The sequence below is a fragment of the Stegostoma tigrinum genome, chromosome 40 (genome assembly GCF_030684315.1).
Source record: "Stegostoma tigrinum isolate sSteTig4 chromosome 40, sSteTig4.hap1, whole genome shotgun sequence".
Taxonomy (NCBI): domain Eukaryota; kingdom Metazoa; phylum Chordata; class Chondrichthyes; order Orectolobiformes; family Stegostomatidae; genus Stegostoma; species Stegostoma tigrinum.
Window position 1 is genome coordinate 14,143,341 of NC_081393.1, and position 14,379 is coordinate 14,157,719.

The 14,379-nt window shown below is 38.8% G+C and overlaps 1 protein-coding gene across 7 annotated transcripts in view; it reads right to left on the reverse strand.

Moving 5' to 3' along the window:
* The window catches only part of LOC125448142 (methylcytosine dioxygenase TET3-like), a 353,266-nt gene that overhangs the window by 51,934 nt on the left and 286,953 nt on the right, over positions 1 to 14,379 (reverse strand). For all 7 annotated transcript variants that reach the window (XM_048523202.2, XM_059641139.1, XM_048523203.2 and 4 more), the window contains one exon: positions 12,963 to 13,171. In XM_048523202.2, the coding sequence (XP_048379159.2) occupies positions 12,963 to 13,171 (209 nt within the window). The remainder of the gene's footprint in view (positions 1 to 12,962; positions 13,172 to 14,379) is intronic.

The window sequence follows — 14,379 nt, forward strand, 5'->3', positions numbered from 1 at the left end:
AATACACTACAGTTATAAAGGCAAATTGCTTAGGGTTTTTTAGGGTCAGGTGACTAAAATAATTAATTTGAGCTTCCAGAGTACTTTTGGCATTGCACCAGCAGCCCAAAAGCAACAGGTTATTACAGAGTGCGGCAGATCACAGGGTGTAAACTTGGGAACTTGATGAATAAGATAATTGGTGCAGTGATGGAGAAGATGGAGTCTAAAATGGACAGTTAAAAAATTTTTAAAAATTAACTAACAGTCCTATGTGACAAATGGGAAGCTCATGAGGATGGTGGAACTTCACAGGCTTCAAATAGCATAAGAAGGAAAGCTATGTACAACTTGGTCTAACTGCAGCTTGTGAAGTGTGATATCGCAAAGAGACAAGTTGGGTACTGGCTGGTGAGTATTTCACTTGTGTCTTTCAAAATTGTAATTCATTCCGTACTGGAAGCAAGGAACAGTGAAAAAACAGTCACGTCACAGCAAATTGTAAGTTGATTGTTTGCTGAGTAGATCCGATAATTGTCTGTGGCAAATTGGTAGAGTAATTCATTACTATTAAGAAAAGTATGTAAATAGCTGGAGTATAGAAAAACATACAAGTTTTACAAAAATTTCAAGTATTTACTTTGTAGGCCCAGAAGGAGATGATTAGTAAGGGTGAGCAACTCAACCTTTTAATTTGCTATTTTATAGTAAATAGTCTTCATGTATGTTTGTACCATACCTTTGAGAAGGATTTGTTCAATCCTGTTTCTCTTAAAGAGGGGCACTGTAAATCTGGTGTCGAAGAGTCTGCTCCATGGAAAGCAGAGTAAATAGCTTTGGGTATTTTTAATATTAAGCATGAGTGGGTTGAGTCATGATCAAACAGACCCAGGGTTTTAGTTACTTGCTTTCAGTAGTTGAAACTTGGACTTGGAGTTGAGGCTGCTCTATACAGCTCTCTCTCTGCTGCTACAAAAAGTTTGATTTCTGTCTCTGCTGCGAGATTCATTCTGCTGGTGCTCCTTCTACTGGATTAGAGAAGATAGCAAGTAAGAGAAATCTATTTTGCTCAATTTTCCTTGTCCAACGGTGTGTTTATGGGGATGGGGGGACTGCTGTATGAGAAAGATCGATGAATAGTGTTAAATAGTAATATATTATTTTGTTAAGCATTTTAGTAGAGTTAAAGGTATACCAATTCTTTTTTCTTTATATTTGCACTGTGGTGTCAGAATAAAGTGTGTTATGCTTAAAGCCTAGTAGCAGGCTGGGTTTAGGATTAGGCAGAGAGTGGTAAGTGTTGGTGTTCTCTTTTCAGGTGTTGCATTTGGTTGGGTTAAATAGATTGTGTAATAATGGCTGTTTCAGTGGCTAACAGTTTCTTGGGTGTGGAAGAAGTCACTTGGGGTGGTTGACAGAAGGTGAATAGGGCAAATCTTTTGCAATTGACAGACAAGCTGGAGTTGGGGCTGCCACTGTCATGAGGAAAGGGGAGGTAATTACCGCAAAAACAATTGCCAGAAATGCAATCGCAATAATTGAAAATGGATAAAATTCAATTGCATAAAACAGACCGGATATGAAAAGGAACTGGAACAATTAAAGTGAAAGCACAAGAAAAATATAAAGAAAGAACAGACTTAGTAGAAGAATGGGATAATGAGAAAGTCGCAAGGGATAAAGAGAGACAAAAAAGGGAGGAAGAGAGAAATTTTGAACTTAAGAAGTTGGGAGTAGTGATGACAATATGACGAGAAGCAAACCCATTGTTCCCAAAGGCTGGATGGGGATCTGTTTCTGTCCAAGTGCTGCCTAGATTCAATGAGAAGGAAGGAGAAGCCTTTTTCATTTCATTTGAGAAAGTGGATGTCAGTTTGCTCGCTGAGCTAGAAGGTTAGTTTTCAGACGTTTCATCACCATTCTAGGTAACATCATCAGTGAGCCTCCGATGAAGCCCTGGTGTTATGTCCCGCTTTCTATTTATCTATTTAGCTAGGTTGGTGATGTCATTTCCTGTTCTTTTTCTCAGGGGATGGTAGATCTGCTCCAAATCAATGTGTTTGTTGATGGAGTTCCAGTTGGAATGCCATGCTTCTAGGAATTCTCGTGCGTGTCTCTGTTTGGCTTGTCCTAGGATGGATGTGTTGTCCCAATCAAAGTGGTGTCCTTCCTCATCTGTATGTAAGGATACTAGTGATAGTGGGTCATGTCATTTTGTGGCTAGTTGATGTTCATGTATCCTGGTGGCTAGCTTTCTGCCTGTTTGTCCAATGTCTTTGTCACAGTTCTTGCAAGGTATTTTGTAGATGACATTCGTTTTGCTGTGGGGTGACCTTGAAGAAGATTGAGAGGCGTGGATAGGGTGAATAGTCAGGGTATTTTCACCAGGTTAGGGAGTCCAAAACTAGTGGGCATAGGTTTAAGTGAGAGGGTAAACATTTAAAAGGGACCTGAGGGGCAACTTTTCATGCAGAGGATGGTGTGTATATGGAATAAGCTGCCAGAGAAGGCAGTGGAGGCTGGTACAATTACATTTAAAAGGCATTTAGAACATATGGGTTTATGAATTGGGAAGGGTCTACATGGATATGGGCCAAATGCTGGGTGGGTATTTGATTAAGAAGGGTTTATGTGGATAGGGGACAAATGCTGCCAAATAGTTCTAGATTAATTTAGAATATCTGGTCGGCATGGACAAGTGGGACCAAAGGATTCTTTTCTGTGTTGTACATCTCTATGACTCTGCGTGGAAATGCAGAGAGTCAAAACTGTAAGATTAGCAGCAGAAATGGCAGATTATGGGTTAGTTCATAAATCAAAGTTTGACTTCTGACAGCCATTACAATCTGTAAGGGATAGAATCTGGGGAAAGGTGAAAGTCTCGGGTGGCAAGGGAAAGGAGATCTCATTTAAGACAGTCAAGATAGTTTACCACAGGTTAAAAAGGAAACCCTTGAGCGGAGGAAGAGAAGTAAAAACACTCAAGAGTTTTTACTGTAAGAAAGTAGGACATGAGTCGCAGTGTTGGTGGTTTAAAAAAAAGTACAGGGAAGGCGAATGCAGGAAAATAACATAAGTCAGTGGGTTTTATTAAAGTGGTAAAGGAAAGCACACGAGAAATTAAAAAGCTGCAAAAGAATATACAGCCTCGTCAGGGGTTGGTTGAGAAGGAAGAACCAAATCTCTTTAAAGAATTTACTTAAGTGAGTAAGGTTTACTCACGTACGCCAGGAGGAGTAGGTAAAGAAATTAAGATTTTAAGAGGTATAGGAACAAGTCAATCTTTGATGGTGGGAGATGGGAAAATATGTAATTGAGAAAGAGTACTGCCAGGAAAGGTGATCAAATGTGGAGTTTTCATTATATAAGGTGAGGTTGGAGAGTCTGGTGAAAAGTAGCAAAGTGGTAGGAGTAATAGAGAAATTCAATGATAGAGGAAATACATTTTATCCTCGGTAACGATATGGCTGGATCAAAGGTGTAAGTAGTGCCTATTGTGGTTGAATATTAAGTACAAAAATCAAATAACCAAGCTATTCCAGTAAGTATATCCTAGGATTTATCCTGACTGTGTGGTAACAAGGTCACAAAGCCATCGGCTGAAACAGGAGGAGATTTCTAAGAGCGAAAATAAGGAAGTTGAGGTTCAATTATCAGAAACTATGTTTGATCAAATGGTTGAGAAAAATCAAGAGAAGGTGGAGGACAATGTGGATATTTTTAGTTCAAACAAGTTAACAAAATTACAACAGAAAGGTATAAAAATAAAGCAGTTGTATAAAAAAGCATACACAGAAGAATCTGCGTAGATCCCAGAACATTACTATCTTAAAAAGTACTAATAAGGAAATGGAGATCATCACATGTTCAGACGGATGAAAAACAGGCAGAAGTTCATTAAGCTGTGTTACTGGTGAGTCATAGAAAGGAGGGGTTATTGGAAGCACATGAGTTACCATCAGCAGGTCATTTGAGAGTAAGGAAAACTCAAACTAATATACAAGATCATTTTTGATTGGCCTGGACAGCATAAAACTGTGTTTGAATTTTGCTGGCCATGTCACATGTGTTAGGTTATAGGCGAACCTCAGGCAGTGATAAACCAGCTTCCTTAATTCCCATTCTAGTATTTAAGGAAGCTTTTACAGGAGTCTCAACTAATTGCGTAAGACTTCTCCCTAAAACAAAATGTGGGCATCAGTATTTGTTGACATGAATGGTTGCATCTACTAGATTTCCAGAGGTCATTCCATTGCACGATATCATGGCTAAAGGGATTGCAAAAGAATTACTCAATACTTTTATAATATACAGACTACTCACAGAAATACAATCAAGGGTTAAATTTTACATTTTTCAAGGAAATCATGAATATCTCAGAAATAAAACAATTCAAATCCCCTGTGTATCATCTAGAATCGCAGAGCACATTAGAATGTTGGCATCAAATTTTAAAGTCCATGTTGGGGGCCTATAGTCGAGACTATTCAACGGACTGGGATAAAGGAATTCCATTTATACTTCTGGCAATTAAGGATACAAGTAATGAATTAACTAAGTCTGTTTGAATTGGTTTTTGGGCATGAGGTGAGAGAACCAGTGAAATTAATTAGAGAGAAATTGATGAGTCAGAATTCGGAGATTACATATGTTTCAAACTTGAGGGAGAGATTAAATGGAGTGGGTGAGTTGGTGAGACAGTATTTCAGAGTAGCACAGCTGTGATGAAACAGGAAGCAGACATCACAAATCTGTAATTTTGCTCATGAAGATAAAGTGTTAGTATTACTACCAGTGGTAATGGTTTCATGGGCCTTATCAAGTCAAAAGGAAATTCAGTGAATTGAATTATTGTTAAGTATGCCAGAGAGAAGGAAATTGTGCAGAGTATGTCATGTGAATCTGCTCAAATGGTATTGTGATAGGGAAAGAAAGCAAAAGGAGAATGTTACAACACAGAGTGAAGAACCAAATCATGACATTGCTGAATTTGTCATTCCGTATATTAACTTGGGACAATGAAGAAGCTCTCTAAAGTTGGGATAAATGGCTCAGTGGTTACCATTGCTGCCTCATAGTTCCAGGGATCCAGTTTTGATTCCACCCCAGGCGACTGTGTGGAGTTTGCCCATTCTCCCTGTGTCTGCGTGGGCTTCCTCTAGGTGCTCCAGTTTCCTCCCACAGTCCAAAGAGGTGTAGGCTAGGTGGATTGGCCGTGATAAATTACCCCGAGGTGTTCAGGAATGTGTATATTAGGTAGGTTTTTGGGGATGGGTCTGGACGGAATGCTCTGAGGTTTAGTGTGATCATGTTGGGCCAAAAGGCCTGTTTCCGCACTGGAGGGATTCGATGATTCTACCTTCTAGAGGAAAATCAAAATGACCTGAAAGCGTTATTACAATCACAAGGAGACATGGATGGGAATAAGTTGGAAAGTACTAAACTGATTATGCATGATGTAGACATAGGAAAAGCTGTTCCAATTAAGCAATATGCTTATGGGCTTAACCCTCTAAAATTGGCACAGCTTCAAAAAGAGATTGAAAGCATGCATAATTGAACGGAGATGCAGCAAACGGAGCTCTGCTGAAACCAGATGGTACACAATGACTATGTGATGAAATCTGATTCATATCAGATTCCACATTTGGAAGACTGCATTGTGAAGGTGGGACAAGCAACTATTAGTTGAACTTACTCACACGAGAATGCCAAGTATCTTTATCTGAAAGAGTGAAGGAAATTTCATGCTTTTATTGCTGCAAGTGGACTTTACAAGTTTAAAATCATGCTGTTTGATGTGAAGGATGTGCCAGCCACATTTCAAAGACTAATCAATGAGATCATTTCAGGTTTATCCAACGTTGTGCGTACACAGGCTTTCTACTGATTTTTCAACCCGCGCGGTAGGAAAATCTGAAGTATCTAGCAGAATTATTCCCTCAATTTCAGGATGTGGGCTTGGCGATAAATCTGGCTAAGAATGAATTCACAAAAGCCCAAGTCAAATTCCTAAGCCACATCATTGTACATAGACAGGTGGTTTGACAGGATGCCAAAACAAAGGTTATTCTGGAGTTTCCCACACTGTCAACGAAGATGGAAGTACTACGATTTCCAGGAGTGAATGGGTTTTATCAGAATTTTATCAGAAGTTCATATCAAATTTTAGCAGTGTGATTGCTCCACTGACTGAAGAAACGAAGAAGCTGAAGTCAATTTCAGTGGATGGAGGAGCATCAGAAGGCATCTGACAGCCTGAAAGCTGTGTTGACCACTGCTCCAGTATTAGCAACACCTAACCAGCGAAGGTGGCTATCCGTGCAAGTCCTGTGTGTCAGTCTTATACTCTTACAAGATGTGAGGACAGAAAGACCTTTTGGATATTTCTGCCAAACATTTAATACTCATCAAAAGAAATATTCCATATTTAGAAAGAGACCTGGAGTATCTTGTTGGCGTTGCAATATTTCAACATTTATGCTGCCAGTCACATATCTGAGACAGTTATATATGCTGATCATAGATTTTTCCAGAAATTTTAAGGGGTTAAGGATAAAATACTAGACTGTTTAGATGGAGTTTATTGTTACAGCTATTCAATTTGAAAATTATACGTATGGTGCAATGAGAAAACAAAATTGCTGACAGTTTGTTATAACTTTGATAAAGAAAGCCAGAGGTGTTCAGTGGCAGAACAAATGAACTGAGATAGGCTGCAGTACTGAATATTTGGATGCTTAAGTTTAATACAATGTATATACATAATATAGCATACTAATAGAACTGAGACTAAATGAAGCCATCTTCATATGTAATTTTTTTTTCAGGGGAGAAGGGTGACAAAATGTGATTTTAGGAGGAATTTGTTCTGCCCTGTTTTTCTTGAAGTGAAATTCGGTGCCGTGGTGTCTGCTCTATGGAAAGCAGAGTAAACAGCTTTGGGTTTTTTTTAAATTACGCATGAGTGGATGGAGGCAAGCTCATACAGACCCAAGGTGTGAGTTTTTGCTTTCATTTGTTGAACTAGGGTTTTGGAGCTGAAGCTGCTAGATATAAATCTCTCCCTGCTGCTGCAAAAGTTCTTGTCTCTTTGCTGCCAAATTCATTTGTTGGTGTTCCTTCTCCTCGACCAAGGAGATAGCAAGCGAAGGAAATCCGTTTTGCTCAAGTTGCCTTGCCCAGGGGTGTGTTTACAGGATGCTGTTATATTGGAATGGTTGATAAGTAGTAGTTGAATAACACATTGTTTTATTAAAGTTATACCAATTCCATTTGGTTTGTATTTTATCTGTGATCTAAGAATAAAGCGTGTTTTGCTTAAAGCTGAATAGTTTGACCAATTGAATCATATTTGAAATGCACTTGCCTTTAAACAAGACAAAAGTTAGCCTAAACCTATCACCTTGATACGTTGTGAGGTTGGATTGGCCTGGTCCAAATCACAATATTCACATGGCTTAAATGACCATGTACACAAGTGTCATCAGAAATCTGAGTTCCAGGTTTTGGAAGTCGAGTGATGGGTTAGAGTTGCTATGGTGTATCCATGAAGATGAGAGCTACATGAATAGCAAGTTTAAGGAGTTAGTCACAATGCAGGTTAATGGAATGTCTGACCACCAGAAAGTTTGCAAGTTTTGCGAGTACCAGGCAAGCACCAGGCAAGTAATACTGGCATCTCCTAACTCTTTCTTGCTCAGTAACTAATATTTCATTTTGGATACCGGTGAAGGTATATATGGTGGTTTCTTTGACAGCAATAGTGACAGCAATGTTTTTGGCCCCATGAATAGGTCAGCTGGACAACGTGTGGATTAGGGAGAATGAAGGAGAGTTGAACGATAATCTGGGCAGCAGTCAGATAGGGGAACAGACAGCTATTTTTGCAGCCCGAGACACAATTCTTGAATAGTATGTTACATCTCTGGTGCAAGGGTCGAGGATGTCACCAAGCAGCTGCAAGCCAATTGTTTTGAGGGAGGGTGAACAGCCAGGCATTGTAATCTACCTTGGAACCAATGATGAAAGATCAAAAGAAGATGATTTACATGGTCATGAGTAAAGAAGTACTAACACTGAGAGAATGGACACATAAGAAATTATGCAGTAGAGAGGTCTTCATATCTGAGGTACTGGGATTGGTTCTTGGACATATGTGATCTATATAAGGGAAACAGGTTATACCCAAGAAGTCTGGGACTACATCCTCAAAAAGAAGTTTACCTATTTTGGAGTATTTAAATCAGTTTCCCAGAGGGATAGGAATCTGAGAGGAAATTCGGATTTTAAAAAAAAACAAATCTTGTGATGGGAAGTGGAAAACATAGAACATAGAACAATACAGCGCAGAACAGGCCCTTTGGCCCTCAATGTTGCGCCGACCTGTGAACTAATCTAAGCCCCTCCCCCTACACTATCCCATCATTATAAATATGCTTACCAAAGACTGTTTAAATGTCCCTAATGTGGCCGAGTTAACTACATTGGCAGGCAGGGTGTTCCATGCCCTTAGCACGAGTGAACAAAAGTGGAAGACAGCAGCAAACAAATTGAAACAAACAGATCCATCTATTTGTCATTACAGAGACTAGTATCCAATTCTTCAAGAATGTTCAACTTCCAGAAAGGACAGGCGAAATGGAAAATGAGATGGGGTAGTGCTGTTAAGAAGGGATGGGATCAGTTCATTGATGAGAAAGGATTTTAGTTCGTAAGAACTACATGTAGAATCCGTTTGGACGGACCTTAGGAACTCCAAAGACCAGGAACCATTCGTAGGAAGTGTTTACAGGGTACCAAATGGTACTGTCTATGCATAGCGTGGTACAAGTATATTAGACCATAAGATCATAAGATAAAGGAGCAGAATTAAGTCAAATCAGCCCATTCAGTACGCTGTGCGTGGATGATATGTTTCTCAACCCCATTCTTCTGTAACCCTTGACCCCCCCCCTTTACTAATCAAGAAGCTGTCTCAATCTTAAATACATTCATTGACTTGCCCTCCACAGCCTTGTGCGGAGGTGAGTTCCACAGATTCACTACACCTCTTGTTGAAGAAGTTCTTCCTCATTGCTGTTCTGAAGGGTTATCACTTCACCCTGGAGGTTGTGCCCACAGGTCCTAGTCTTTCCTAATACTGGAAGCATCTTCTCCACGTCCACTTATCCAGGCCTCTCAGTATTCTCCAAGTTTCAGCAAGATTACCCTTTATTCTTCCAAACTTCACCAAGTATGATCCAGAGTCCTGAACTGTTCCTCATATGACAAGCCCTACATTTTTGGTAGCATTCTCGTGAACCTCCACTGGACTGCATCCTCTGCCAGCACATTATCCCTTTGCTATAGGGCCCACAATATTCACCATTTGACCAGAGCCTTGTACAATGTTGGCTGTACATTTTTGCTCTTGTATTCTAGTCCTATTGAAACAAATGCTAACATTGCATTTGTCTTTACTGTTAACCTGAACAGAATCCTGAACCAGGACTCCCAAGTCTCTTTATGCTTTATATTTCTGAAGCTTTTCCCTGTTTAGAAAGTAGTCTACACTTCTATTCTTCGTACCAAAGTGCATAAGCTCACACCTTCTCGTTGTATATTGCCCACTCTTGTCATCTGCTGAAGTCCTTCTGCAGCCTTCCCACTTACTCAACACTATCTTTCCCTTCACCTATCTTTTTGTCACCTGCAAACTTTGCAACAATACCTTGAGTTCATTTGTCCAGATCGTTAATGTATAACCTGAATAGGTGTGGTCCCAACAGTGAGCTGCCAACCTCCACTAGTGATCAGCTGCCATCCTGAAAAAGACCCCTTTATCCCCTCTGTCTGCCTTCTGCTAGTCAGCTAATCCTCTATACATGCCACTACCTTGCCTCTAACACCTCTTATTTAGAAACCTCCTCTTCATGTCCTCCTCCTTCCTTCTGGAACTCCAAGTAGATTGTGTTGATTGGCTCTCCTTGTCTAAATTTCTCACTATCTCCTCAAAGAATTCTAACAGATTTGTCAGACCTGACCTTCCCTTGACAAGCCAAGAAATTTGAGGAGCATATTGTGATGATGCTGTCACTCTTAAGACGTTATTTTGTCCTGGTTTTTTTTTCAAGAAACGTTGTACAGCAGAAGCACTGATCTGGCTAGTTTAGACCACTTGAGTGAACTTAGGGCCTCAGGTATTTTTTTGAAACAGTTTGAATTAGTGAACTCAGCTCTCACAGATGAGAATTTTTCATTGGCCTCAGAAGCTATTGGGGTCTCAGGGTTGGAAACTTCAGTGAATGTTTTCTGGTTGCTACTCTGTCTGAATTTTCTCTTGATTTTTGTTTTCCTCCCAAATGCGAGAATTGCATGTGACAATCTGAGTCTGAATTTTCCTTTTTTGCCAAGAGGAGTGTTTATGGGATGTTACTATATTGGAACAGTTAATTAGTAATCGGTACAGTACCTATTATTCTGTTAAGTTTTTGAATAGTGTTAAGTTAATATAAATTCCTCTTTCGTTGGTTGTATTTTAACTGCAGTGTTTTTCTTAACGTCAAGTAGGTTGACCAGTCACCTTGTATCTGGAGTAGACATTTTGCATTTGCCTTTAAAATAAGAAAAATTTAGGGTCTGGGCTACCTTCTTAAAATATTTTGAGGGGTTCTGGTCTGGTCCACAACAATATAACAAGGATAATCATGGCTGATCTCAGTCCATGTATATATTCTGTAAATCTAATGAACATCATTACTGAGTTCCTGTAACACAGAGGTAGTGGCCCAGTGGTACTATCGCTGCACTATTAATCCAGTAACCCAGGTAATTTTCTGTGGACCTAGGTTTCAATCCTGCTGTAGCAGATGGTGGAATTTGAATTCTGGAATTTGTATAATAATGACCATAAAATTGACTATCAAAACCACTGTCAATTTTCACTATGAAAACCCATCTCGTTCACTAATGACCTTTAGGGGAGCAAACTTCTGTCTTTACCTGGTCTGCCCTACATGTGACTCCAGACCCACAGCAATTGCCCACTGGGCAATAAATGCCGGCATCGTCAGCAGCATCCACGTCCCATGAATGAATTTAAAAAGTACCTGGGTGGTTTTTAGATCGGTGTACTGAGGAAGCAACTGGAGAGCAAGCTATTTTACGTCTAGCACTGTGTGATGAAGAGAGATTAATTAATAATTTTGTTGTAAAAGTTAGTGAAATGTTACCTTAACATGACAGAACTTTCCTTTAAGTTTTCAAATAACATAGTTTATTTTGAACTAGGGTCTGAAATCTAAACAAAGGTAACTCTGAAGGAATGAGGTGCAGGTTGGTTGTAATGGATTCAAAAGGTACATGAAAAGGTATGATGGTAAATGACAATTGTGAGTCTTTCAAGAAGTAATATATGTTTCACATAAAAACACACATTCTCTTTAGGCACAAAACCATAACAAGAAAAGTTTGTTAACTGTGGCTAAGAAAGGAAGTTGAAGATTATGTTAAAACAAAGGAAGAGATCTATAAAGAGAAAGCTAAGTGCTAAGTCTGAGTTTTGGGAACTTATTAACATTCAAAAAAGGAGGACCAAGACTCTAATAAAGACAAAGGACAACAAGACATGAATGTAAAAGGACAACAAGCATAAAAATGAAATGTAAGAGCTTCTACAGCTATTTCAAGAGGAAACGTGTGGGTCCAATAATGGCAGAAAGAGGAGAATTTATAATGGGAAATGGCAGAGATATGAAATAATTATTTTGTGATTGTATTCATGGAAAATGATGGAAGACCCCACGGAATTAATGAGAATGAGGAATGATACAAAATTAATTTTTTTAAATATTAGAGAAATTCATGGGATTGACAGCTGAAAATTCTCAGGACCTATGGATCTAAAGATCTCATTCCACAGAAATAAATTAAAGAAATAACTGAAAGAATGCTCCTCTCTGGTTAATAAAGAGGGGACTTATTATAAGGATATGTACTTGTATACGTCAAACTTGATGTGCAATAACGCCTTTTGTGATTTAATCCAGATGATCATGGGTCTTGTCTGCTGATTATAGAGCTTGCTCTGCATTACTTAATATGACATCTTCCCCTAGGGAAACAATCAAATTATTAAGAGTGGCGCTGAGGCCATTACAATTGAAATGGACAATGGAAGATTTGTTTTGGATGAGAACTGTATTGACATTCACTAAATGTGGACACAGATAACAAGGAATATAGGTGCAACCGCAAAGGATGTTATTAGCTCTGTTTGTTTTGATGCTGATGCAATGGTGAAAATCTGATCAGAAAGATTAATGTATGCAGTTGCAGGAAAACTGGGTTGAAACTTCAGAGGTGGGAACACATTAATAGGTTTTGGAGAAGAAATCAAGTTTGAAGATTGGAAGACATCTAGCAAGATCAAATGAGCAAATGATAGGTGTTTTGAGTTAAGATTAATAGTAGCTTTGAAAGGGACAGGTCAGTGGCTGAGAAAAAGGGAACAATTTGCAATATAAGCTAATGTGTGGTCATGAAGATAAACTGGGTGGTCACAGCAAGCTCATTGTAACATAGTTTTTTAATGTATTCATTTGTGGGATGTGGGCGTTGCTGTCTGGCCAGCATTTATTGCCCATCCCAAGTTGCCTTCTTCAACTGCTGCAGTCCACCTGCTATGGGTTCACCCACAATGCCACGAGGGAGACAATTCTAGGATTTTGACCCAGTGTGGAAATGGTGATATATTTCAAAGTCAGGATGGTGACTGGCTTGGAGAGGAACTTGAAGTTGATAGTGTTCCCATATATCTGCTGTCCTTATCCTTCTAAATGGAAATGGTTGTGAATTTGGAAGGTGCTGTCTGATGAATTTGGTCAAAATAACAAAACATTTCCAAAGGCTGATGGGAGTCTTTGTTCATTTGAAATATTCAACTAAAATGTTTGAACAATGAGAGGCTGTTGAAGTAAATAAAGCTAAATAAGTAAACTTACTCATCATTCAATCCACACCGGCGACATGTAGGATTCCCATACTTCGTTAAAGTCTCTGTGAGTTCATCATACAGCTTGTCCCCAAAAGCTCGAGGAATACCTTCCCATGCAAGTATAAGAATAATAACAACTGCATTCTGACAGTGATGACCAGCACGCTCACGTACAAGGCAGAGGACCTTTTCTTCTTCGTTGGCTCTTCTTATTATCTATGTATAATTAGTGAAATATTTCTTTGGTGAGTATTTCTAAAGGAGTTAAAGTGGTAGGAAAAAGTATTAGAAATCCTTTTTGTTTGAAGTACTCCTTTTCACACAAGAAAATTATGCTCTTACCATGATTTTCTGATTTTTTTTTTGAAACATGTCAATTGTAGTGCCAACCTGGGATACTATACTATTGGGAATATAAATTCTCCAATCTGTAGCGATTTCTGAAGGTCAGGCAGCTCCAGTGTCACCCTCAGGCTTGTCTGAATTTGAATACCCTGCTGCTCGTAATGGAGCCCTTCTGAAATGCATTTGGCCATCCCCTGCAATTAATGAGGGAGAATCTACTTGAGGACCTCCAAATTCTTGTTTTTAAAAACTAGTCAAATAAATATCTGGTAAAAGTATAATTATTTTTCTATAAAAGGGGGAATACTTTAAACAAAAAAGCAACTTCTTTCATAGAATAACCCAATGAGAAATCACAGCTGCTATTTTATGTGTGAGACCTTTCACTGGCAATATTTCATAGAACAAGGAATACCAGTAACAAACATGGCAAGACCTAAACTTACCTATTGTATCATTGAATAAACTGAAATTAAACCATATATCATTCCTTACTCTTGCACACTTTGTGGATAAGTTTTATAACATTTCCAGTCCTGCAATTCTCTCTGAACCTTGCACGTTTCTTATAATTTTTTTTTAAATTTCTTCACCAATCTGGGCCTTAGTTAAAAATAGTGAACTTCCAGTTCCAAGTAGAAATAGCAGAGATAGAATTTTTCCTTTTTCAGAAAACTGGCAAACAGTTTGACAAAAAGAACCCGCAGACAACAAAATAAAACTTCTGTTTGTGATAACTATTTCAATGTATAAATTGTTCCGAGCTATAGTGCTGGATGTTGCTCCAAATTTCTTGGCTTTAATTTGATATTTCCCAATTTGTTTCTCTTTTGCATGCTCTGCATTGGCATGCATACAATACAATGAAAGACAAACAAAGTTAACATGCAACTTTTGACATAATTCATTCAGTTTACTCTGACATCAGCAAAGACATTAAGTGACTTGCAATTATTTTCTGACTGGTGACGAAGCATGACCTGGTTGATTTGTCTAACAAGTGAGAAGAAACACAGTAATTAGGAGTGGGAGTAGGCAATTCAGCCCTTCGAGCCCACTCCACCATCTGACAAGATCAT